Source organism: Ranitomeya variabilis, chromosome 2 (genome assembly GCF_051348905.1).
Source record: "Ranitomeya variabilis isolate aRanVar5 chromosome 2, aRanVar5.hap1, whole genome shotgun sequence".
NCBI lineage: Eukaryota > Metazoa > Chordata > Amphibia > Anura > Dendrobatidae > Ranitomeya > Ranitomeya variabilis.
The window spans coordinates 310,393,555-310,421,295 of record NC_135233.1 but is presented as its reverse complement, the minus strand read 5'-3'; the positions used below and the strand labels follow the sequence as shown (position 1 = coordinate 310,421,295).

At 45.2% G+C, this 27,741-nt stretch overlaps 1 protein-coding gene across 5 annotated transcripts in view; it reads left to right on the top strand.

Annotated features, from left to right (window-relative positions):
• Window positions 1-1,417: 1,417 nt before the first annotated feature.
• Window positions 1,418-27,741, top strand: part of MTMR1 (myotubularin related protein 1) — an 81,690-nt gene continuing 55,366 nt past the window's right edge. Inside the window, exons 1-8 of one of the 5 annotated variants that reach the window (XM_077285228.1) lie at window positions 1,577-1,885; window positions 12,388-12,493; window positions 13,312-13,349; window positions 18,114-18,167; window positions 22,924-22,999; window positions 24,476-24,570; window positions 24,968-25,075; window positions 26,209-26,310. In XM_077285228.1, the coding sequence (XP_077141343.1) occupies window positions 22,954-22,999; window positions 24,476-24,570; window positions 24,968-25,075; window positions 26,209-26,310 (351 nt within the window). In that variant the 5' untranslated portion in view covers window positions 1,577-1,885; window positions 12,388-12,493; window positions 13,312-13,349; window positions 18,114-18,167; window positions 22,924-22,953. Of the gene's footprint in view, window positions 1,886-12,387; window positions 12,494-13,311; window positions 13,350-18,113; window positions 18,168-22,923; window positions 23,000-24,475; window positions 24,571-24,967; window positions 25,076-26,208; window positions 26,311-27,741 lie in introns of all 5 variants that reach the window. The other 4 variants (XM_077285225.1, XM_077285229.1, XM_077285226.1 and 1 more) reach the window with 4 other exon arrangements.

Sequence of the window (27,741 nt, the reverse complement as noted above, 5' to 3'; positions counted from 1 at the left end):
GGTAAAACATATGACCCGAAATTACCGCTAACCTAAAGTATAATGTGTCACGAAAAAAAACACTCAAAATCACATTCTAGAATTATTGCCACATAAAGTGACATGTCAGATTTGGAGAATTTGGCCTGGGCACTAGGCGGTTAAAATGCCAGGTCTGGATATTTCAGATAGTCTTTTGATTCAAAAGCAGATAAAGTAAAACTGGTCATTTTTTGTGCAATTGATGATGTGATCGGCTTGTTTTCAGTATAAACCTTGTAAGCCTAACATTAGTGTGAGAAGTAACGATCAGTCAGCATCTACAGTTATTGCTATGTCTTCCCTATGCCCTGTATGCTTTCCTTAATACACGGCTATTTAGAATATGGCTGCTGTGGAGAAGGATCGGTCGCAGTGTCGGACCGTGGCGCCGAGGGCCCACCAGTAACCCACCCCAGGGCCCCACTTTTCAGCTACATGCAGATGTGACATTATCCTCAATCACAAATGTATATAACAATGGGCGGGGTAGATTGTTACATGAATAAGATGCCGCCTGTGTCTGTACATAGTGATATTGTGCCAAGCACTGCCCATGTAAGAGGGTGGTGGCCCACCGGAGGAGTCTCCTGTGGGCCAGTCTGAGCGTGGTCCCAGCTGTGAGACCTGGCCTCTTTAGGAGCCTCTGTAGCAGTGGATTGGAGACGAGCATGTATCCCTCTGATGATGGGACAGAGTTGGACTATGAAGGGACTGTTTGCAGCGGAAAGCTGTGATGAGAGACTAAGACCCAATTAAAGGAGTTTTCCAAAAATGCAATAAAATAGTCCCGTCATGTAATTCCAGAGACGTGTGTGACAGGAGAAATGACTCTTGGCTGACCGTACAGAGGAATGAGGCAAGAGAAAAAATCCTTTGTGTGCAGTCAGCCACGATTATTATGTTGTCTCCCATTCTAGCCCTGCTCCGGCAGCTGAGCTCACCTGTATCAGTGCTTCCGGTACAGCACCAGGCTCTGACAGTTGAGACACAGGTCTCGGGAGGGGGAGTTTCTTCAGACTGCAGCCATCCTGACTAGGGCAAGATGCAGCTTGGATTATGTGACGGAGGCCACGTTATCACTTTTTACACTTATAAAGCGACATTCGTCTCCACAGCGCGCTTGCATCCTAGGGGAACCCTAGAAATGGTGCTTACTACAATATAGGCCTCATTAAAGCAGAGTTCTATGTTGCCCACAGCAACCAATCAGAGTGCAGGTTTCAATTTTCCATAGCAGTGCAAGAAATGAGAACTGGGAGCTGATTGGCTGCTTTGGGCAACAAAGGCTTCCCACTAGCCAGCTGTGAGAAATGGGGTTATTGTAGTGTGGTAACATCCGTGCTCCTATTACCATACCATGTATAGCCTATAGTAATGGAGCCCACCCTCCCAAGACGGGTGTGTGACTGGGGCAGCACTCGGTGACTGTTCGTACACTCTCCGTGCTCCGGCAGTGCGGTAGCTGCACTGCATTATGGGTGCCGGCACACACACAGAGGCCTGAGGACTGCCGCGGTGCATTGTTGGTTGCTGCTTGTTGCCGCGGTGCATGCTGGGCACTGCTGGGTGACAGCGGGGACGTCAGAGTGCATCTGCCCCTCCATCACAGCAGGAAGCCGGCAGGAAACCAGGCCTCCAATCCGGCTCTTCCTGAGCGATAAGCGGCTCATCTGCATCCCGAGCATCCGGGGAGGAGGCGGAGAAGGAAGGGAAGAGCCATGGATAAAGTGCCGGGGCTGGAGAGCGCGGGGGGAGGCGGCACCGCTGGACCATCTGCTGCTAGGAAACCTCCGCGACCTGCAGCCCCGCCGTCACTGCCGTCACTGCCCGGCTCCCGGCAGGCCAGCGTGGAGACCCTGGACAGGTACCTGCGCTGGGCGGCTTCTCCCGGGCGCTGGGCGGCTTCCCCCGGGCGCCTCCGCTTGTCATGGGCTGTCAGGGCTCATTCACACTCACCTCTGCTCTGCTCGCGGCTGCTTTCTGCTTTTCTTCCATATTTTTCTTAGTTTTTGCATTTTTTTTTAATGCTTCTGAATTCAGAATGATAAAAATCTGAGCTAATCCAGGTGTGAGCCCAGACTATGCAGTAATCCCAGCCATAGCCCAGTAAGCGGTAAGCCCAGAGCTGAGGGGTGAATGCGCCCTTATCATCGCAGGTGCAGGATGCTTCTATATGGTGCTGTATAAATAATAATAACATGGGCACTGGCTTTCCGCTGTCACTGATGGCAGAAGATGTGGTGACATTTCCCAGCCCACGAGAGTGTTGTCATCCAGGAAAATCCGCTGCATTATGGCGATCACTGTGTGATCAGGTTCTTTCAGATGGGAATATGGAGACAAAAATGTCTCCATCTCCTCCATAGTGTCAGTCAGTGAGTATCAGATGTCTCCCAAGTGCACTGGGGTCCGTGGGCGTCACAGAGAGTTAGGGAAACGCACTGAGCCCTGGCAGAAACGTAAGCAATGAGAATAGCTGTCATGTACGGCCCAGCCGCAGAGCGGAATGCGAAATATGTCGGCTGCAAGGCCTGGTCCAGAATAGACTAGTGTGTGAGCTGACTGTGATTTTCACCTGCAGGTCTGCGCACAGCTCTGCCCCTTTGTATGGCGGTGATCTTCGTGCACAGCTCTGCCCCTTTGTATGGCGGTGATCTTCGTGCACAGCTCTGCCCCTTTGTATGGCGGTGATCTTCGTGCAGAGCTCGGCCCCTTTGTATGGCGGTGATCTTCGTGCACAGCTCTGCCCCTTTGTATGGCGGTGATCTTCGTGCAGAGCTCGGCCCCCTATTTGCAATAGGCTTTCATTAGAATTGTTGAGCGATGCGGCCGCGTAGTATCTCTGTACAGGGAATAAGTCTGATTCCTGAAGCACAGATCCGACACAGGCTGCGTTCTTGTGGCCGTTCATGTGGTGTTCTGAAACACTGCAGCGATCAAGAGAAATTATTCTTTAAAAGGACGGTTGGGAACTATAAGTCTTGGTGGGCTAGTCATGGGCCGGTCAGTGGCAGCTTCCCCCCATCCCACTAAATCTCGCATGCTTTTCCAGATTTAAGTGCCACAGTGTTAGTAAGGGCTTAGCCATGTGTCTGATTTTTCTGTGGATGAGGGAAAAAAGGACCGATTATTCTGATCAGTCTTTGATCCGAGTGTCATCAGGTTTTTCATACGTGGGGAAATAAAGAAAAAAATGTCTCTATTTTAACAGTCCTTGAAAATCAAACATTCAATGTCATCTGATTGCAGCTATGTTTTTTTGTTTTTTACGGACCCATTGACTTGCATTGCCAATTTTGATCTTTGCGAAAAATCACTGACTTGTGAATTGCCCCATGGTATAACATGGGTACGAGTGCCATCTGTGAAAAACAGGCAGAACACTCATACATGAAAAGCAGATGTCTGACTGAGCCTTTAGGTTAAACGCCCATCTTGTAAAAAAGGCCGAATATCCGTCGTGTACATTACAGAATCGTGAATCTCGGCGAGCCCATTCTGCGCAGTTTGTAGTCTTTATTTCTCCTGTGAACCATTATTTGTCAGCTGATTTCTGACCACATCAGATGGCGGTGCGGCTGTCAGCATGTATATGTGTGTGTGGATCATAGACTGTTAGATTGGAAGGGACCTCCATGGTCATTGTGTCGAACCCCCTGCTCAATGCAGGATTCACTAAACCATCTCAGACAGATGTCTGTCCAGCCTCTGTTTGAAGACTTCCATTGAAGGAGAACTCACCACATCTCGTGGCAGCCTGTTCCACTCTTTGATCACCCTCACTGTGAAAAAGTTTTTTTTTTTTTTTAATATCTAATCTTTAGCATCTCCATTTGTTTCATTTCATTGTTTCTCGTGTTTCCACGGATAATCAGATGGATGTGAGTTTAAGAACTCCTACTCCTCTGCATTTAAAGTGGACGAGTGCCATCCGATAAAAAATCAGATTGCATTCTGACTAATGTTAGTCAATGATTCTCTGTTTATCTGTGATTATTTGTATTTATTTTTTTCTCCACTTGGATCGGACTGAGAAAATAATTGCAGCATGCTACAATTTGCCCCATATAACGTCCGAGACTCGTCAATGCAAGTCAAAGTGCGAGAAAAATATTGCACGGCACACATATAATGTGTGTGCCATCCGATGTTTAGGCTCCCATCTCCTAGAAAACCCAACATTTAATCAGCCAAGTACAGTAAATTCCCAGCATGACCTGTCAGAATAGAATACATACACTCACCGGCCACTTTATTAGGTACACCTGTCCAACTTCTTGTTAACACTTAATTTCTAATCAGCCAATCACATGGCGGCAACTCAGTGCATTTAGGCATGTAGACATGGTCAAGACAATCTCCTGCAGTTCAAACCGAGCATCAGTATGGGGAAGAAAGGTGATTTGAGTGCCTTTGAACGTGGCATGGTTGTTGGTGCCAGAAGGGCTGGTCTGAGTATTTCAGAAACTGCTGATCTACTGGGATTTTCACGCACAACCATCTCTAGGGTTTACAGAGAATGGTCCGAAAAAGAAAAAAAATCCAGTGAGCGGCAGTTCTGTGGGCGGAAATGCCTTGTTGATGCCAGAGGTCAGAGGAGAATGGGCAGACTGGTTCGAGCTGATAGAAAGGCAACAGTGACTCAAATCGCCACCTGTTACAACCAAGGTAGGCCTAAGAGCATCTCTGAACGCACAGTGCGTCGAACTTTGAGGCAGATGGGCTACAGCAGCAGAAGACCACACCGGGTACCACTCCTTTCAGCTAAGAACAGGAAACTGAGGCTACAATTTGTACAAGCTCATCGAAATTGGACAGTAGAAGATTGGAAAAACGTTGCTTGGTCTGATGAGTCTCGATTTCTGCTGCGACATTCGGATGGTAGGGTCAGAATTTGGCGTAAACAACATGAAAGCATGGATCCATCCTGCCTTGTATGGAGCATCTTTGGGATGTGCAGCCGACAAATCTGCGGCAACTGTGTGATGCCATCATGTCAATATGGACCAAAATCTCTGAGGAATGCTTCCAGCACCTTGTTGAATCTATGCCACGAAGAATTGAGGCAGTTCGGAAGGCAAAAGGGGGTCCAACCCGTTACTAGCATGGTGTACCTAATAAAGTGGCCGGTGAGTGTATATACATAGAATAGATCAATAGAAAGATGTCAGAGACCTATTTAATAAGTGCAGTGCGTGTGTAGTTTAATGTTTATGTATGTAGCTAATAACTCAATAAATAAAAGGAAAAATGGCATAGGGTCCCCCCTTTTTTTTTTTTTCTCAGCCAGCAGAGGGAAAGCAGACAGCTGGGGATGATGTTTATAGTCTGGGAAGGGGTTAATAAACATGGAGCTTCCCAGGCTATTAATATCAGCTCACAGCTGTCTACTTAGCCAATACTGGTTATTAGCAAGGGGTGAACCCCTCCCCCCCCCCCCCCCCCCACACACACACACACACACACACACACACAAAAAATGACGTGAGGTCCCCCTATAATTAATTACTAGCAAAGGCTAGGCAGACAGCTGCGGGCTGATATAATAATAGATTAGGAAGGGGCTATGAATATTGGACCCCTCCTAGACTAAGAACATCAGCCCACAGCCTCCTTATGGCTCATCCATCAGATTCACCATTTCTGGCATTTAGCCTTCACTCTTTCCACTTGCCCTGGTGCAGTGGCAAGTGTGATAATAGTATTAAGCTTGATGTCAGCTTTGTGATGTTAGCTGACATCAGGCCCAGGGGTTAGTAATTGAGAGGCATCTATAAGATGCTCCCGTTACTAATCCCATAGTCAAATGTAAAATAAAGACACACACAAGGTAAAGTACTTTAATTGAAATAAAGACACAGACTGCTTTTATATGAAATAAATACTCCCTACCCTTTTTTACCCATTTATTAGTGTAAAATCAAAAATAATTAACCACCATATTCCCCACCTGTCTAACGACAATCCACGAAGAACTCCAGCTCTGCTACATCCGGATGATTTGTTGAGCCAGCGCATGATGCAGCAGCTCAGCAACCCAGCTGGTACAGACAGACAGGAGCATGAAAACGCTCCTGCAGGGCCTAGTGCTGATGTGAGAAAGATCACTGGAGTTCATAGTAGATGACTCCCGGTCACCTTACTGACGTCACAGCTACCATCGTAAGAATTTTTACAACGTTCTCACGCTCTTGTCTGTTCCGGCGGGGTTGCTGAGCTGTCGCATCATGCCAGCGCTCAACAAACCATCCAGATGTAGTAGAGCTGGAGTTCTTTGTGGGTTTGTAAAAGTGATGTACTTTACTCTGTGTGTGTATTTATTTTACATTTGACTATGGGGTTTGTAATGGGGGAGTCTTATAGACATGCAGCGCCCCAGAGTCCTGGTCGTTGCAGTACTGTGGCTCCGCCACTATGGGGAGCTATGGTGCGTCCGATGGCACTGAAGGAGTTCATCTGATCAGGTATCACAGACACCAATACATTTCACAGCCGGGCCTCCGGGGGGAGCTAAGGGTGCTATTCATTAGGCCACTCCCCACCATAGTGGGTAAACTGGGGGTCAGGCAGGAAGTTAGATCAGAAAGCTGACTGGATTGGACGAAGCAACACCTGGTGGCAGAGGGTGTTGTGGAGGAAGAGACAGTAGGGTCTCTGTCAGGGGTGGGATCCTGACAGAGGCTTGGCATTGAAAAGAACGTAACGGGTCCGCGCCAGCTCCGGGAAGCGGCGGGACCCAAGAAAGGACTAGAAGCGAGATAGATTGTGCTGAGTGAGAAACGGGATCACGCAAAGGAGAAATACCAGTAGGAGTCGTGCTGTAAGACCGGAGCAACACCCTACTGAGGCGCACAACCGGTGGCCGGAACGCCGAGGGAGTAGAATAACATTCAGCTTCAAGCAATACTCCAAACAGCGGCAGGGCAGTCAGTCTCAGGCGGGCTGTCTAACTCAAATCACCTATGAAGTCTTGGGAGGCAATTGTGGGAGAGGGGCGTCTCTAGGGTCCCGGAAGAACTCCAGGCCTACCCGTCAAACGGGTGCCGTTCCTACCCGAACCTCAGGGAGGGACGGAGGATTAGCAGAACATCATCTAGTCGAGTTGTGAGGGAACATCAGAAACAGACACAACAGTTGTGGGGTACTTTCCGTAAGCACAGCAGGGAAGGACTACAACACATAGCGCTAGGGGGAAGGCACAGATTTCCTCCTGTGAAGAGAACTCGGGAAGTGTCATTGGACCGGCCGGACTTGCGCAGCCTGGTGAGCCGTATTCTGGATTGAGGACCCAGAGATCTTCAGTAAAGAGGTAAAGAGACTGCAACCTGGTGTCCTCATTATTTACCGCGACCTGCACCCCACAACTGCTCCGTTACAACACCACTTATTGCACCGGACGTCCCCCACTGACAGACAGGGCCACGGACCGGGTCTAGCCACCGTGACAACCTCAGGACTGAGATCCCAGAGGCCCGGCTCCGGGTACCCCTCGGCCCTGCGGCGGTGTGGGGGCGCTCCAACTACCTCTCCATTACTCACCCCTGGGCCTTATGTCAGCTGACATTACAAAGCTGACATCAACCCCAATACTATTATCCCACTTTCCACCGCACTAGGGCAAGTGGGAAGAGTGGAAGCTAAGCGCCAGAATTTGCGCATCTTAGGGATGTGCCAGTACTTGGGCGGCTGAGAGCTGATGTTCTTAGTCTGGTAGGGGACCAATATCAATTGCCCTTTTGTAGCCTGTTAATATCTGCCCACAGATGTCTGCCTAGCCTTTGCTGGTTATTAATTATAGGGGGACCCTATGTCACTTTTTTGGGAGTCACCCCTTGTTAATAACCAGTAAAACCTAAGTAGACAGCTGTGAGCTGATATTAATAGCCTGGTAAGCTCCATGTTTATTGCCCCCTTCCTAGACTGTAAACATTAGCCCCCAGCTGTCGACTTTCCCTTAGCTGGTTAAGAAAAAGTAGGGGGACCCCCACGCCATTTTTTTTCTTTTATTTATTAGCTAAATGCATGTACAGTAAACTATACACACACTGTACTGATTATATATCTCAATAACATCTATCTGTCTATATCTGTATCTAAGATTATTTTGTTAGTAAATTAGCTTGAAATGACGGAGAAATTCTACAGGTACTGGGTTAGAAAAATTGCATTGTACTAGCATGAGACTCGTCCGACTTTTCCAAGGACAACATTGGACCTATTTTATAAACTCAGATGATTGCGAGCCCTGATAAATACTATCTGGACCATCAGGATGATCTACCTGTAGTCTGGGATGTATTTACGCTGACGCTTTCTGCTTACATTCCTGTGTGCTTTTTGTATAAGGTTTATAGAAATGTACTGCATTAACCCCCTCTGCTCCTTGAGCAGTAATAATCCCCAGCAATGAGTGAGTCAATCCCAGCCCCATATTGGTGTAGGCACAGGAGCGATGCTAGCTGGGGCTGATGTGTACCCTCTAACAGCCTGGATGTGAGAGAACTTTAATTCTCGTCATTTAACTATTTCCCTCTTATTTTCACATTTTTGACAGACCCAAATAAAAATAAAATAAAAAAAATCAAAGCATCCATGAAACAAGTGCCTGAACGCAATGTGAAAGATCCCTTCCTGGGCTGTGTGCTATAGTTTCAATACAATCAGTACTTTATCAGCAGGAGATTATCACTGCAGGACCAGGTGTCATGTCCAGGCCAGTCAGGCTCATGTTGGCAGTTTTCTGACAATGCGCACTGTACAAAAACAAGAAACTTGTTCATGCAATTATTTGCAACGCCAGACCGGCGTCTTCCTCAGGCATAATGGAATCTACTCAATATACACACTATGGGAAGCTCAAGTGTGGTGACCCCCGACCTTAGTACTGGTACGATCCTGAGGCTACAGACCCATCTTGCGGTTATTGTTTGCTTTCTTTTCCTAGGTGGTGCTAGCGTTTTTATCCTCATCCTCTTTGAAGAGGCCATTTGCATATTTAATTTCGCACAGGATCATTGCATGGCCTATAAGTCTCCTTACGCCAGCTAGGCACGTACTCTCCACAAGGAGAAACGTTCTCCCTTGGACCTTCTTTCCTTAGCTCAGTTAGTGCTGTGCTGAATATGGAGCCCTTGTATGTTTTACTCTGAAATATTGCAGCGTTTTAAAGAAATATACATTGAAATGTCAGCCGGGAACTATGCTTCTTGGATGAAAAGTCCAAGGATGGTCCCTGGTAGCCAGTACTGGAGTGGACTAGTCATCAGAGACTCCTAGTCCACAGGTCGACATCTTTTCAAAGACTGTAAAACTTACACATCTGCAAAAAAAAAAGAAAAAAATGGTTCCAAATATGAAAATATTCTTTAACATATTCTGCCTTTATTGCCCATTATTACTTCATTCCCACATTTCATTCCTTCCTTTCCTGTAAAGGTCATGTTCGGGGAGAGATGCACTAATCCAGGCATGAGCTAGTTCTTTCCCCTCTTTCCTAGGATGGTCCTGATTGCTTTTGACAAGAGAACTTTCTATTCCAACTATTTATATAGTTCTAGCAACAGATTTCACCGGCCAAACCCCACGTTAAGGCTGACGGCTTACTGAAATGTCACCCGTGCCGATCCGGCTTTTCCATTAGCCGTCACTGCTCAGCCTTGTAAGCTACAGAGGTTTGGGAGAAAGCTTTCAACCCACACAAGGAAAATGTTTCTGTATCATGTAGATTAGATAATGGGCCGAGATTAATTGAAAAGTACTAGAATTTATTGGTTTGAAAGTCATTTCTGTGAATATGGAATATTAGTTTTGTGCAGAATTTCCCGAGGGCAAGAATTAAGACTTGTCCCTGATGTCCAGGCACCATAGATCGTCTGGCGCTCTCTTACAGGGGACATGTATTAGTAAAGAGGTTCTGCAGCAGAAAAATAAAGTAAATCTGCACACATACACTTTTTTTTTTTTTTTTTTTTTGTAGTGTTCTCTTTATTTTTTTAATGTCTCAGAACCTTTTTTTTTTTTTTTCAGTCATAGTGCAGACGCCGGCACGGTTTCAATCACAACTCTGTGTATGGAGAGCGGCAGCTGTAACTGCGGCCTGGGACCGACAGCAGCTCCGTATTAGGGCCAGGTGTCAGTCAGTTCCGGGAGCAGTCACACAGAGCAGTGACTGAAACCGTGCCCCTATGACTGGAAGCCGAATGCTACAGGGGCTAATTAAGTTAATTTCCTCCTGGCAACAGGGCTCTCAGTGCCAGTGCAATTAACCTGCACATTAAGTCCATATCTGAGGTCAATGGTGTTATTTTACATTACGTGTTCCCTTTAATCTCATCTCTTTTACAGTACAGACCAAAAGTTTGAACACACCTCATTTAAGGATTTTTCTGTTTTTTCTTGACTATGAAAATTGTACATTCACACTGAAGGCATCAATACTATGAATTAACACATGTGGAATTATATACTTAACAAAAAAGTTATAAGTTGGTTATTTTTGGTTTAGGAATGCTTAAGGGTAGGTGCCCACAATCAGGAACTGCTGCAGGTTGGACACTGCGTACTTGTGTGACGTCAAACCCACAGCGTCCAGATGTTACAACATAGTGGGCTTTCTAGAAATCTCATGTCCACTATGTGTCTGCGGCTTACCCGCGGAGACGGGCATGCAGCGCGTCTCTCCAGACCGCAGCGTGTCAGTTTCTGTTGCAGAGACGCGAGTCTCCATAAGAGAAATTACATCAATAGCGTGTATTGGACGCAGTGAATCTGCACGGTTCAGTGAACACATGGGGATTCGCTTGTGTTCAATAGACGGCAGCGCTGTGGATGCAGTGAACATACACTGCGTCCATAATGCTCCTACAGTAGTTCCGGATCGTGGGCACATAGCCTGATGGCTAAAGGTAGCTTCACACTAAGCGACGCTGCAGCGATACAGACAACGATGCCGATCGCTGCAGCGTCGCTGTTTGGTCGCTGGAGAGCTGTCACACAGACAGCTCTCCAGCGACCAACGATGCCGAGGTCCCCGGGTAACCAGGGTAATCATCGGGTTGCTAAGCGCAGGGCCGCGCTTAGTAACCCGATGTTTATCCTGGTTACCAGTGAAAAATGTTAAAAAACAAACACTACATACTCACCTTCGCGTCCCCCGGCGTCCGCTTCCCTGCACTGACTGAGCGCCGGCCCTAACAGCAGAGCGGTGACGTCACCGCTGTGCTGTGCTTTCACTTTGCGGCCGGCGCTCAGTCAGTGCAGGAAGCGGACGCCGGGGGACGCGAAGGTGAGTATGTACTGTTTGGTTTTTTACATTTTACACTGGTAACCAGGGTAAACATCGGGTTACTAAGCGCGGCCCTGCGCTTAGTAACCCGATATTTACCCTGGTTACCATTGTAAAACATCGCTGGCATCGTTGCTTTTGCTGTCAAACACAACGATACACGCCGGTCTGACGACCAAATAAAGTTCTGAACTTTAACCAACAACCAGCGACATCACAGGAGGATCCTGATCGCTGCTGCGTGTCAAACACAACGATATCGCTATCCAGGACACTGCAATGTCACGGATCGCTAGCGATATCGTTTAGTGTGAAGGTACCTTTAGACAGGAATAGTTTCTTGATGTGACATTATGGTTCCTTTCTCCCATCACACAGTAAGCTTAGGTTCTCGTGCCTTGATCTCAGGCAAACCTAAGATAGAATCAAAAAGAGCAGGGATAAGTTCAATGTACGGTAAGTAAAAGCAGTAGTGCGTATCAATAACACCGGGTACTGTAAAGACCGTTTTTGATTTAAAAAAAAAAAAAAAAAAAGCGTAAGTGTCATCCCACCGCATCAATGTATATCCAGTCAGGATGGTCCTAAGCTTTAGTATTAAAACCTTACAACGTGAAAAAAAAATTACCTCAATGTTTAAAAGGGCCGAGCAGGACTGGGGCCCAACTATGGACACCTAAGAATGGGAAGTGATTAGTGATGAGCGACCATGCTCGGGTGCTTACCGAGGGTCTTCATTGTGCTCAAAAAAATATGTTCTAGTCCCCGCGGCTGCATGTCTCACGGCTGTGCTACAGCCACAACACATGTAGGGATTGTCTGTTTATGAGGTAATCCCTGCATGTGTTGTGGCTGCGAGACATGCAGCCGCTGGGACTAGAACATATTATTCGAGCACTCCGAAGACACTCGGTAAGCACCCGAGCATGGTCGCTCATCACTAGAAGTAATATAAACATAATCAGGCTCAACAAAAGGCGGCCATGCTCTTGTGTGTACTGAGTACAGAAACCTACAGAGTGAAACCTACAGAGTGTAACCTGCCGGGGCTTATCGGAGGTGTCTGCCTTCTTTTTTTGCAGTCCTACTGGATCACACGTTGAATGGTGCAAGCAGCTGATTGCAGCCACAATATCCAGTCAGATTTCTGGTTCTGTGCCTTGTGAAAATGTTTCTCGAGATTACAGGGTGAGTAACATCTGAAGCCAATTGATATATTTTCTGTTACGTCTCTTTGATCTGACTTCATTAGTAGCGTTATTATATAATGTTGTCTGTCTTGTATGTGATATCTGACATTTCTGGGTGTACATTTCCATCACAAAGCCTGGCATGACAAGCCATGTAGTCTGGCACTACACGTATAGACTACAGCAGCCATCACCCTGTGACGCCCTAGTGCCTGCCAACATACATTGTTATGGCGGACCTCCCAGCAATCGTTAGTTCTGGGCCTTACAAATCAGTAGACCTGTCCTTTTTAGAAGAATTTTCATCTAGCATAGGGGTCCGCTAAACAGGTAGATGCCGAGCTGTAGCTTCCCTTCTGGGATTGCAGTCTCTTAGGGTAAGCGTGCAATGCAAGAAAACAAAGGCTATACATTTCATTTAAAATGGAAATTAAATGACACAAACCTACTAGTGATGGTGAGATTTGACTTGAGGTCACTCATTGGTTGCTGTTGGATGCGATCCCTTCCGGTATCCACGATTCTACTTTTGATCAGCCATCCTGGTATGTCGTCATCATTACAGTATGACACGCATGTGACATTGCGCCAGGCTGGCTAATCAAAAGAAGAGCCGCCGATGCCAGGAGATGTAAGGCAGTTCTCAGGGCTCGCATCCAACAGTCGCCGATCACTGATTTGGCCACTGGACTGGGTCCTGCAAATCGGTTCACACCATCTCTAAAGTGTACCCTGATAACTTACACAACTCTGCAGCATTCATGTGACAGGTACTGAAGAAGTCCTTGGTCTTGATTTTATTGTGCATTTTAACAGGTCTACAAGAGGCCCGATATCAGGGTAAGATATTTCTGGTGTCCAGCAAGTCGGCCTCTCGCCTGTTTGTCCACTATGTGCCATGTGTTGAAGATCGTCATATATTTTTTTTTTTATTTATTTTATTGAGTATCAAAATCTCTATCTGGAGCATTTACCAAGCAGATGATAGAATCTGACCTGGGCGGAACAGATCCCAAAAGTATGGGTTGTTTGATTCTTTTTTTTTTTTTTGTCCATTTGGAGATCTTGATGCTCGTCTTGCAGCTTGTCTTTTTCTTGTGCCATGGAAATATTTTTCAGGTCAAGCTTGTGTGTTTTTTTTGCTTCTCGTGCTTTGTTTGGCTGTTCTGCAGTCTCACCGGTTTTGTGTCTCTTGTGCCTGTACGCTGGGTTACGTGGTTAGCCTAATTCCACATGGATAGTGTGTGCTGCTTGTATGTGTGATGGCCTACAGAGAATTAACATGGCTTTGTATTCACTTTGTTGTAAGGAGAACGTTACGCACTTGTGCTAGTGTTCCTGTAGATGCATGGGCATGCCAGGTCTTCCAGAACGAGAGGCAATCTTTGGAGCCACGCTCGGCTCAGATGAGTAGACGAGGGTACCACTTATTAACTTAAGGTACCTTCACATTCAGCAACTTTACAACGAGAACGACAACGATCCGTGACGTTGCAGCGTCCTGGATAGCGATATCGTTGTGTTTGACACGCAGCAGCGATCTGGAGCCGCTGTGATATCGCTGGTCGGAGCTAGAAGTCCAGAACTTTATTTGGTCGTCAGGTCGGCGTGTATCGTCGTGTTTGACAGCAAAAGCAAAGATGCCAGCGATGTTTTACATGGAGCTAACGACCTGTGAGAACGATAAGTGAGTCACCGTTACGTCACAGGATCGCTCCTGCATCGTTCTGGAGCTGCTGTGTTTGACGTCTCTACAGCGACCTAAACAGGGACGCTGCAGCGATCGGCTCGTTGTCTATATCGCTGCAGCGTCGCTAAGTGTGACGGTACCTTTAGAGTTCCCTACTACAATACATGACAGTAGAATTGGTATTCCAATTTGTGGTATTTTCCCACAAAGGACATTTCTTGGCTAGGTTGCCTGGGTGTGCAGTTCTTCAGTTCTTCTTGCTCCATGACCACACTCGGGAGGCTTTGGATGAACAGTGATTGGGCAATAAGTAATGCCGCTTTTTTCAACGTCTGTGGGTCAGATGGAAATGGCCAAGTGCTGTTCTTGGCTCTGTGTCAGTCCTATAGATTTATCGGGATTGTCTAGGCTTGGGACAAAAGTCTACGGCCCATCTATGTGACTGCAGATTGTTGAATCGCGATTGCGTGATGGTCACAATTAACTGGTGTTCCTGGTGCGTGTGGGCTGTCACATGACCACATGTATTGAATTTGCATACTTGTGTTCACATACCAATTACATTTGTTTGGCTTCTTGTGATTACCCGCTTGCACTGTTAATACTGAGCAATCATGACAGCGTGCAGATTGCATGGAGTCACAGCCAGAGTAACAGACTTTTGTCCCTAGTCTGGACAACAAACACTCCTAGTCCTCTAGTCATAATCTCCTTTTGATAAAACACTGATTTGTATTGATTCATTAACACACATCCCATTAAGTGGCACACAGCTGGAATCAGAGTCTCAGCCCCTGTATCTTGCTGCTCTCAGATTACATAGCGAAATCTGATAACAAAGTCCCTTTAATATGTTTACACACTGCATTTTTTTTTTCTGTAGGCAAAACCTGCTCTCTTGGCAGTAAAAAAGCTGCTTTCCAAAAAGCAAATTTTGCTGCGTTTTTCAGGATCCCAAAGTTCAGCTTTGCTTCCACCACAGAAGCATGAACAGAGGTCACCAGTGCAAGACATATGTGAAACCATAAAACCATTGTAAAAAAATCAAATTAGTGGAAAGATTTTTATGTCTTTAAAAAAAAAAAGTGACTATTCTGAACAAAAAAAGTTCATGAAGAAATACACCGCTACAACTATAACAGCAGGGAAAGGTGAATTGGTCTGGAATAGTTTGCCGAAGACACTATCAGAGCATTGAGTTTGTAGGACACTGTTTACTTTCATACTTTGGTCGGCCATTGAGTTGGTCAGATATTGTTCAGTTTCACACCTTGGTCAGCCTCTGTTTAATTTGCACGTATCACTAATTGTATTAAATTGTACTAATCCTAACAGCCATTCTCAGGTGAGGAGACCAAGACATGGTTTAAATTTGGGAAAATCACAAAAATACATGGGTTTCACATGCTGCTGTACCTGCTTACTATAAAAACGCAGCATAACCTGATGCCTAAAGAAGTGACATGCTGCAGCTTTAAAAAGCAGCAGTTTTGTAAATTAAGGCAGGAAAGAAAAAACAATGTATGTGCATGAGATTTCTGAAATCATAGCTTTTGTTGGTACTGTAAAATGCAGCTTAAAATAAAAGAAAACTTAGCAAAAACGCAACGTGTAAACATAGCCTAACCGTCACCACTGACTACACTGTGAGCGCGCTGTAATCACTCCCCAGCACTCTGACAGCCTGAGTGTGCGTGCAGGCTGTCATTGAATATGTCAGAGTAGCCTCCTGCACCACCCAGATGACAGCAAGCAGCTGCAGGGAGAATAGAAGTTCATTTTCTCCCTGTAGCCACTGTAACCTGGCTACACAGAAATTTAAAATAAATCCATAAGCACAGAATGACTTCTCAAACCTCCCCCCTTTTGATTGACATCTCTGGCTTCATAGAGGCAGAGATATATGGTAAGCAAGCAGGTGGGAGGGTGCACTTAATTGTTTGGTCCCGCCATGATAAACCGAGCACCTGTGATTGGTTTGTGCGGTGATTCTCTGCTGACAAAGTCCCTTTAAACACTATTTACCTGCAGATTAACCCTATCTCTGCAGTTAAGTAGTATTTCTGGACATAGGTTCTCTTTTAATGAAACTCCCTGACATTTTACTAGCTTTATGGCTTCTTCCAGTTTCAGCTCTGTAGACCACTTTGGTGAGTATCTGCAGAACACTTCAGATTTAATGGCTTTAAATAAAAGATAAGCTGCGATTTCTGCGTTTTTACTGGTGTGTAAGGATCCTTGACAAGTTGATATATCCGATGGAGGCCGGTCGTTAATCCTGCTCCGTCGCGCCTTGTTTAGTGTCGTTCTTCCACAGTTAACGCTTCCGCTACACATCACGGTCGTCTGATCCTCGCCATTACACCGTGTTATCTGTGAACAGCCAGGTTTCTACGTCCGGCTAGGCCAACAACTTAGAATATAGTCTATAAGAAATCTATATATTTTCCCAGGGTAATAAGTGAACTTACTGCATGATCCTTTATGTTGAGTATCAAACTGATGATCTGATCCCGGGAAAGTTTCTTTGTGGATGTGATGTTTAATACTATCTGCATTAGTTCTATACTTCATATATTTCCTGTAATGATTGAATGTGTATTTGTACATTGCATCGTTGATCTCGGGATTGCTTACAGGTAAATGTGATTGTGAGTACTCTTTTTTTTTATCATACTTTCTATCATTTGATAATTCAAGGAGCATGACACGGATGGTTGCACCGCCGCTGACCTCCTGATCAATGATCCGCATGATTAACCTTCATGTTTTCTGCCTATTTATTGCATGTGGTGTCTGGCTTCTATGAAATATAACCTTGGAATTGCTTGTCTGTCACACGGACCACGCCTCCTCCGCTTCCTATGTTATGTTTTCTGTCTTTCTTTGTGAAGCCACATTTCAGTGGACGAGTTTTGCATCTTGTGCATTACGAGCATTTTCGGCAAACTGATGGCGGCTACTTGTTTTCTGTTCCCCTGGAGGAACAGCTGGATAACTAAAGAGCTGCTCGGCAGCATGTGAAAGCCCACCAGCTTGCTAGCACAGTGGGCAGTATGTATGCCGCTCACTGGCTCCTGCAGACGTTAGAAAAAAAGTTGTTATTTGCAAATTAGTGCAAAGTGCTTGTCCAAAATCAATAAAACGTGTCTGGTTTCTTTAAAAAACCAACATCTTCTGTCCACCGGCTGTGAGTAGTATTTCAGGTCAAAACCGAGCTGCGATACCAAGCACAACCAATGGATAGGTGTGGCACAGTTATTGGAAAAAAGTAGCCATGTTTTTCTTGGGTCCTGTTCACACTACATTTCTCCAGTGCATCCAGGGGTTCCATCTGAATATCCCCATAAAAACAGGAGTGTGAAGAACCCCTGACAGCTAATAGACTGCTGTGATGCAAATGGAGTTCAGCTGACCTCTGCTGCTTCTCCTATAGGCTCTTCTGCGTTCTTGTGCCCGTGTGATAAGATACACCAAATGTGAAGCTTTTGCATTTTTGCTGCATTTTTTTGGAAGCTCAAAAATTGTATTTAGATCTCTGTCTTATGCAAGTCAAAACTGATGCCACACCGATGGTAAAAATGGACACTGACCAAACACAGATGATAATCCAGCACACTGATGGAAATTGTCTTTTTCTTGTTAAAAAAACAAAAATCGGAACACGGGCCGTGGTGCCCAGTCTTGGCTGCGCAGGCCGTGGCGCTGGCCATACCATCTGGAAGAGAGTCCTAGATGTGCACCCTACAATGAACGCTTGGTCGTTGGTGATGGTACCGATGTTGTATTCCTTCTGTTCTTCACGCTGACTTACATGCCGTTCTGTGCGCACACATGGCTGATGTGTTGACTGTGTCCTTTTATCTGTTGTCTGCATGATTCTTTCTCTCTTGTCGCCTCTGTTCTGTCCCGCCTCGTGCACACACAGGATACACAGGACGAGCACAATGGCTATCATTCCGAGTCGGAGGCCGAGCAGGTGGCAAGTTGTACCCTCTATTTTCTATCACCGTAGTGCATGTTCCCTAGGTCTTAGATTTGTCCTAGTAAAATCCATGATCCACCTTTACTGCTCATCTAGGGGTCATCATGTGGTAGTTTCATACTTCATAGACTACCGTCTGGGCGAGGCAGTGACTACTGTCCTCCTGCGTGAGAAATGACCTCACATCAGAGTCACAAAGTGCTTTTCTAGGAGCTAATAATCTACATTAGATGAAAGGCAACAAACCAATTTGTGTCTTAGACTGCATAGGTTTTCCCACTACCTAGATTTATTGCCTAACCTCAGGTGAAGTGAAGACATTTTAGATCTCTGTTGGTCCGATTGCTGAGACCACCACCAATCTCAGCAATGAGGGTCTTGTAGTTGTTGTATGTAAGGAACAGTATTGAATGTGCATTACCATCGCTCCATTCACTTCTCTGGGACTGATGTGGATGTTCATGCTCCCCAATCATTAACACAAGGGAATTTGGGACTTCATTCTTCTATGGTGGGTGGAGGGCCAGACCCCCAGCAAGCAGAACAGTCAACATCCTGTGACTGGTTGATAAATGTATTTAGTGAGAATATCCATTGAAGAATCTTCCCGAACCCTCCGCTCGGCCTCACCTTGTTAATTGTTACTGCTCCTGAATAGACTGATGGCGAGGCGTGTTGTAGGACGCATCTCTGACTCCTTTATTTTATGCACCTTCTAATTTAAATAGTCATTTTCTGTATTAATTTCTTTTATCAACATTATATTGTCTGTGGGATTGCATCTGCTCTAATAAAAAAAAAAAAAAAAAAAAAAAAAAAATCCTTGGGGGCGGCCAGACCGGTTCCTTTGGTTTACATGCATCATGGACGAAAATGGATTAGATGGGTTGGCTTGTTCCTGCCTGGGACTTTGGTTTCCCTCCAATGCCATTAATGCCATGAGTGGAAGTCACTGGCCTATACATGGGGGACTTTAGGATTTTTTTTTCATGTCTGTGGGCCACTCAAGAATGTCTTCACACATTGTGATTTTGCAGTGATTTTTGCTAAATATCAGTAAAAATTGCAATATGACAACATTTGTAGACAGCCCAGGAGTGAGGCCAGTGAGGGGATATGTGGCTCTACATCTACATTTTACAAGCCACTTGGCAAAACAATACGTTTTTAATGCATTTACAATTTTGGACCACGACTAATGGAAATGTATTAATTTGTACATACCGTGGGACTTGATGATGGCACAGTACTGTCCCTATTTGCTCTAAATTAATTTGTGTGATCTCGTAGACTTGAGTTTACCCTCCTGCTTTGATGCCCCCTGAATGTGGTGGCGGCTTCTGTACCAATCCCCACTGTGGACTCCTAAAGATTAAAAGGGCTATACTGGAATTTGGCTATGACACCTGTCTTGCGGCACAATATCGTTGTATACCGCATAGTGGGAGTGAATGGGACCACACTGCCACCCACATGGTACGGCCACCAGAAAGACGCTACAAATCCAATCTGACCTTGTCTTACTTGTCACCGTGCCTTGCAGGTTGCAGTTTGGCCCTATTTATTTGTTTAGTGCTGACATTTAGCACCTGTGTCACAGCCAACGCTGCTGTGCAGCCCCCCCCAAATTACTTGTCTGCTTCTATGAAAAAACAGCATCACTCCTGTCCACCAGTTGGATGGGTTACACCTCAGCCCTGCTCTGTACCTACCGAGTGCAACCCCAAGATGGGTGCCATGCTGTTTTTTGGTGGAAAAATTACATTTATTTTTTGTTTTGTAGAAATTATGTGACACTGACAAGAGACCAGCATTACAAAAAAATATTCCACCATCGCATGGCGTAACGGTACATCCTCATGTGGGTGCTACAGTTAGATGCACATCCGGCGGATGTTATAGACATAAGCTGTGCCGCTCCTGCAGACAGACACCGGTCATACAAAGCTGCACCACTGGCGCAACTGCAAGCAATCTAGAAAACCACCCGTTTCCTGCCCTGACCAGGAGCACTGCTTATTTCTGTGCACAGGCACCATATACTGGCATTCATCTGTAGTCTGTGACGTAATATATGTAAGAGTGGGGTACGGACTCGTAGACTTTCTGTACACCAAGCACAGCGCTTCTGTCTGCTCACCAGCACGGCCAGACCCACCCCACACCAATCTGTACTGCCTGTAGCAAGAAGAGAGAAACCTTCTATATTTATTTATACTATGTATACTATGTATTGTGTATATATTATATAAAATATAGTATTTTTTAACTATTGAAGTGAGACAGCCAGCCAGCACCCTTTACTGACCGCACTGATGATGGAAACACTCCAGTATCAAGTATAGAGTCAAAAGTGGAGTCAAGTGTGAGAAGAGAGCAGCTAGTGCTTTATTTAGGATGACACCGGAGCACACTTGGGGTGCGCCACACGCTGTGAATCAGGCCAGTGGCTGCACGATTGTGAAACAAAAATTGTGCGACAATTGGCCATTGTGTTTAGCAGGGTTTCAGCCGCATATGGCCACACCGTGGGGTCTGACACTCAACATCATCATTTGGTTTTGCTTTTTTCTTTAAGAAGACCATCCCTTTAACATGAAGAGGTGAGGTTGAACCAGGGGTCCTCATACAAAAGCATGGAATGGGCCCCATACCACCGCAGCCATTTTCAGCAGGATGTTTGTGATTAGTTACACTAACGAACGAGACGAAGCTGCAGAATGATGGCACCGAATTGGAATAATGCACACGTTGGTTTGACAGGAGTTGTACAATGCACACAGTGATGTCACAGTATGGAGAAAATGCGCACATCGATGTCACATTGCAGGAGTAGGGCACACAGTGGTGTCATAGGGATAATGCACACATCGATGTCACATTGCAGGAGTAGTGCACACAGTGGTGTCATAGGGATAATGCACACATCGATGTCACATTGCAGGAGTAGTGCACACAGTGGTGTCATAGGGATAATGCGCACATCGATGTCACGTTGCAGGAGTAGTGCACACAGTGGTGTCATACTATAGGGATAATGCGCACATCCATGTCACATTGCAGGAGTAGTGCACACAGTGGTGTCACTATAGGTATAATGCGCACATCGATGTCATACTGCAGGAGTAGTGCACACAGTGGTGTCATAGGGATAATGCACACATCGATGTCACATTGCAGGAGTAGTGCACACAGTGGTGTCATAGGGATAATGCGCACATCGATGTCATACTGCAGGAGTAGTGCACACAGTGGTGTCATAGGGATAATGCACACATCGATGTCACATTGCAGGAGTAGTGCACACAGTGGTGTCATACTATAGGGACAATGCGCACATCGATGTCACATTGCAGGAGTAGTGCACACAGTGGTGTCATACTATAGGGATAAATGCGCACATCGATGTCACATTGCAGGAGTAGTGCACACAATGGTGTCATACTATAGGGATAATGCGCACATCGATGTCACATTGCAGGAGTAGTGCACACAGTGGTGTCATACTATAGGGATAATGCGCACATCGATGTCACATTGCAGGAGTAGTGCACACAGTGGTGTCACACTATAGGGATAATGCGCAAATCGATGTCACATTGCAGGAGTAGTGCACACAGTGGTGTCATATGTATTGGATAGTGCACAAAGTAATAGTTCAGTACAGGGATAGCATTGTGACATACAAGTATAATGCAGCAATGTCGTAGTACAGGAGTAATGGAAAAGTAATAACTCTGGAGGGGATAATACACACAGCAGGGGCTACATAGAAATATATCCCTTTTAAATGGTTTGTACCATAACTTCACAATTTCTGTTCTAAAAGCAATGCTCTGGAGTCCCCCCTTTGATTGTAGTGAGGGTCTCACATATGCACCCCCCACTCTACTGTCTATAGGACTGCCGGGGGTAGCAGAGGGCAGTGCTGAGCTTATCCTTCCATCCTATAGACCATGAATTGAGTGAACGTGTGCATGAAGGATCATCACTTGCTCAGTCCGAGGATCCTTGTGCCCTCTTAGGATCAGTATATTATCCCTGTAGATTGGTAATAATTAGCATCAACCCCTTTAATAGTTGGGCTCCATAGCAGACATTAAGCCTGCTGCCCTGGTAAAGCCCATGCTCTAGTGTAGACTAGCTGATGGGGGCTTAAGGAGAGGAAGTTAAGGCTATTTGCCATCAACATTTTGGGTGCACGGTAGAATTTAAAGGGGTCTGTACTAGTGGAGGTGCCCTTTAAATGCTTTAGAGCGTTTTCTTACACGGCAGACTGCAGTAAGGATCTCCCATGAATGGCTGCGACTGCTCATCTGGTGTACGCTGCTTGTTTTCGTGGGCTCCATTCAAGCTCCAGACCCGAGTCTTCCATTGATTTCCAGGCTGTACTCCGCTTCCCGCTGTATATAAAAGCAGCGCATTGATTTGTGTCCCCGGCCTCCTGGTGGAGGAGTGCACGGACAGCCAAGGCAGTACATGAGCAGTCCGCAGAAATCAATGTCTGCCCTAGATTTTTGGCCATAGATTGCTGTCGAGCTTCAAGTAAAAAAAACCTTGTAAAGCTTAATTTATTATACATGATGTCCTGATTGTGGCGGGAGGTGATGTAGGCTGGATGGAGCCCACTGTGTGTTATTAATCCTGTGTTCTCCAGTCACTTTGTAAGCGGCTACACTCCTCCGAGGGGGAAAGTGCTCCTGTTACTGGGAACGGCTCTGCTGGGATATGACCCGGTTGTTCTTCTTGCCAGGCTCTGAGAGATGGGAACAAGCTGGCGCAGATGGAGGAGGCACCATTATTTCCTGGAGAGTCCATCAAAGCCATTGGTAAGTGGATGAGATTCACGTGGCCATATAGAATAGTCACCTGCCCGGGATGGCTTTCTAATTTGTGTCTTTGCGGCTACCAGAAATAATGTGTTCAGTGCATAACTGTGTGAATTATTCCTAAATACCTTCAATTAACAATCGCAAAGTGCGACCACATCCAGCCCACTGACTGAGACAGCCAAAGCTCTGAAAACACTAGCCCACCGGCTGCACCATGTGGCCGCCCTCCCATGCCCGGCATCCTGATATCACCGCCTGAGGAGGCACGCAGTGGTGAATACATTGGTGGAGGAGGGAGCCGCCGGCTCCTTTTTCCACCATTCAGCGTGTGATACTGACACAGCAGACGTGATGATGCCACCATGTCGCTGCTGCTGTGCAGAGACTGGAGCAGAGGCCGGGGGAACAGGAGCGAAGTGAGTATATTTATTTTTTTTTATTGTTTGTGGGCTTATACTGTATTTACTGGAACCCACGCGGTCGGGCATGTGTGTTGGCTCATACTGTGTATAGAGGGGCTGTGTGCGGGCTCATATGCTGTATATAGCATACTTAATTCTACTCGAATATTAATGGCTATAGTTAATAATAGATCAGAATTAACTTGAGCCCATTGGTTCGGCCCTCCACAGCAATCACTGTCTGGAGCTTCCAGTGCTGTGACCCCTACCAATCACTAAAAATGAAGGGCTCGAGTCCCCTTGTTCATCCTTATTGCACTTACCTTAAGTTCTTTATGAATTCCTCCTAAACACATATCACTTGGGGCTGTCCATTGTTTTCTTAAAGAGAATTTGTCAGCAAGTTTTTACTATGTAAACTAAAAGCAGTGTGTTGTAGGGGCAGATTTTCACTAGAAGATTAGTTAAATTGTCACCTAGTCCACCTACTCTGTATAACCCCACCCCTGATTAGCAGCTTTCTGGCTATGTGCAGTGTACTCAGAAAGCTGTCACAGAGGAGGCGGGGTTATGCACAGCTCAGCATTCTGAGCACTGCTAGATTTATAGGACATTAAACAGGGATTTTATAAAAAGTACACCAGGCAGCCCAGTAAGTAGCACATCACTGGAATCATTGTTTCTGCCCCTACATTATGCTGCTCTCGGATTACCTGGCACAAGCCTGGTGATAGATTCTCTTTAAATTAAAAGGGAAGCCAGAAACAAATGATAAATACCCATTAAATAAAGCAACCATTGAGCCTGTGCTCTTTAGCTTTATGTGTGTCTGACGGACACAGCCAAGTGCTGTCTTGAGATCGTCTATGCATTCTCAGCGGTGGCTTTATTGTAAGTCCTTCTGACTGCGGTCTTCCGTTGATCAGTGGGGATCTCCGCAGTGGGACCCCCAGTAATCAGACATTTAATGCCTATTCAGCTGGCTGCTGCCTAAAAGTGGTTGCCCAGGCCGCTCTTATAGATCCATTCTACTGCCCACTTTCTTACAATAAAATGTTGTTTTCTGTTCCAGCTAAGGATGTCATGTATATCTGTCCGTTTTGGGGAGCAGTTAGCGGGACACTAACGGTGACCGATTTCAAGATGTACTTCAAAAATGTGGAAAGGGTAAGTTGAGTAATACGTGCGGCCAACAGAGGACCTTCTCTACACATTGTGGCCGATTCCAGTCTAGATGATATGGTTCTATGCTCCATGTCTCACACTCAGCTTGGGGAAAGCCTTTGTTGTGAAACAGCCCAGAGTTGATATCTAGATCTATATCATATTACTATTTTTTTCATTTACTGATATTAGGGGCATATTTGTAAAAACTGTCTAATTCTTTGACCGTGCAAACCTCGGTTTGCAGTTTTCCTGAGAAGAGCTGTGTGAAATCGCCCTGTGCTGTGATATTTTCAGCTAATGTCCAGTGTGATAGCACTCATTGTTGTCAGGTGATTTTCTTCCAGTGTGATTACATGTCCACTAACTTGGCTGCTGCCATAACTTTCTTGCATTGCAGGACCCTCCTTTCATCCTTGATGTTCCTCTGGGTGTAATCAGTCGAGTGGAGAAGATCGGAGTTCAAAGCCAAGGAAATAACTCTTGTGGTATCGAGATTGTTTGCAAGGTATATATCTGTGTATATAATTATGGAGGGAAAGACTGGAGGGAAGGGAAGCAAAGTTGCTTTGAAATGAATGCCGTAAGGCTTATTCGGACCTTCCCATGCACACTTCTGTTTTGCTTATGCGCTGGAATTTTCTTGTAAAAGTAAAATGTTTCCTAAAACTCATAACGTCATGTATCTCATTACAATTAAGCACCAGTGAGTTGCTTGTTTTTAATATAGTGATTGACAGCATGTCTGCAGCTGATCCCCTGCAGTCCTAACCCGATCAGACGTCTCCTTTATACTTAGTGGGATGGAAAATTTCTTAAGAAGTCTGTGTCCCTGCTAGTATTGAGCTGCTATGGGGTCTACTGGCCTGAGCTTCATTTATCCCATAGAGCAGTCCCCATCGTTGGGGCAGGATATTCCTCCTTGGGGCGGGATATTCCTCCTTGGGGCGGGATATTCCTCCTTGGGGCGGGATATCTCTCCTTGGGGCAGGATATTCCTCCTTGGGGCGGGATATTCCTCCTTGGGGCGGGATATTCCTCCTTGGGGCGGGATATTCCTCCTTGGGGCGGGATATTCCTCCTTGGGGCGGGATATCCCTCCTTGGGGCGGGATATCTCTCCTTGGGGCGGGATATCTCTCCTTGGGGCGGGATATCTCTCCTTGGGGCGGGATATCCCTCCTTGGGGCGGGATATCCCTCCTTGGGGCGGGATATCCCTCCTTGGGGCGGGATATCCCTCCTTGGGGCGGGATATCCCTTCTTTCCCGTGTATAGGTCTGATCAGCAGGTGTCCACCCGGTGAACTCTCCTACCATTAGTCGAAACTTAAACCAAGAAAGAAAAACCAAGAAACTGTCAAAAAGGTAGGATACAAGTAGATTAATGTTGTTAAAAATACCTTTATTTAGGTGTATATGGGCATGTGGTGGCACAGAATGCGCTCGCACAAAATAAAAACAAATAACACATCAACAAATTATTATACAAAGCAGCATATAATATATTAAGCACCAAAGAAAATTAGTGTAAACTTGTAAACAGTGAAATTTGTCAGCATCCTCTGCCGGTCCCATTCTTACTATTATTATTACCCCAGATTACAGCTTTGTAACAAGGCTCCTTTGTTTATGTCTCAAAAGGATATGAGGAACTTGCGGCTGGCGTACAAGCAGGAAGAGCAGAGCAAACTGGAAATATTTGAGAATCTTATACAGCATGCATTTCCTGCCTCCAATGGGCTGGTAAGTCATGTCATTGACCTTTACCATTGATAGTGTGCTGAAATATTAAAATAATCAAGGCTCCGGGTTGTGTGATGAGCTTTTTCCAGGTACTTAAAATATCTGATTTTACAGTAAAACTGGACTCTTGGAATTACCGTACCTCTGTGATTATTTGTTTATAGTTTCATTGTTAGGTCCATTATTTTGCACCGGTTACTTTTCTGATGAAATTCTAGTTGCTTTCAGCTTTCATCTAGAAGGTACTTTAAAAAAAAAACAAAAAAAAAAAACAACTATTTTTTAATTATCCTGCAAGCATTGCAAAGTTATAGAGTCTGCAATATACTTCATTATCTTATGTGTCCTTCTGTCCCTAATATTTTGTTGCAGTGTTGTCAGTGCCCTGTTTATGCTTTTTCAGAAGCTGCTTTGAACTGCTGCTTGGGAAGATCCTTACACGACATTCAAACAGTGTGTATGGAAGATCCGCTGTGTGAGCCTCTCTGCTCCCCACCCTGGTGCTCATACACAGACTGCTTGACTATTGTGTATGGGTCTTTGCTGAGCAGCAGATAAAAGGAGCTTCTAAAGGAGTATGAACTGAGCTTGACACAGCAGTGCAGCATAGTGTTTGAGAGCAAAGAAAGCAAACGTTAATTTCAGTATAATACAATGTTAACTTTGCAATGCCTGGAGGATAATTTATAAAAAAATTACTCTATAAAGTGAATCTTATCCATTTTTACATATATTAATAAACACAGCTTAGAATTACAGTAGCTTGCAAAAATATTCAACAACCTTTTGGTTTGTTTTTTTTTTTACCTATTTTTACATTACGACCTGTATTTAATTAAAAAAAAAAACACGTGTGTGATGCATCAGCACTAAATGGTCTAAGTTGGTGATGTGAGCAAGATGTAGGAAAAAATTAAATTTATTGGATCAAATAACTAAAAATTGGCATGTGCATATGTATTCAACCCTTTTGCTATGAAGCCCCCAAAAATCTCTGGTGCAAGCAATTCCCTTCATAAATCACATGATTAGTGCAAGGAAGTCCCGTTGTGTGCTGGGTCATTCCATGTCAAGTGAACCAATGATTTCTACCACTATATTTTTAATTCTTTTGAGATTTTGTTATTTGGTAATAGTGTGTCAGAGAATGCAAAATGTGAAGAAAAAAAAATTCTAGATATTTTTTTTTATTTTTTATTGATTTTCAAAGTTCGGAAAAAGTGCGAATTTCAGTGTTGCCTGCCTTTACATTTCTCACCATAACTCAGGCTAGAAAAGAGATAGAGAAACAAAATAAACACCATTCTACTCAGAACTGTACAGGCTTTCGCCAGATATGTCACAAGAGTATCTTTAATAATATTTTACCTATGCGAACGCAAGCGCAAAACTTTAAAACACATTTCCGAAAAAAACGTTTAATTTAAAAAT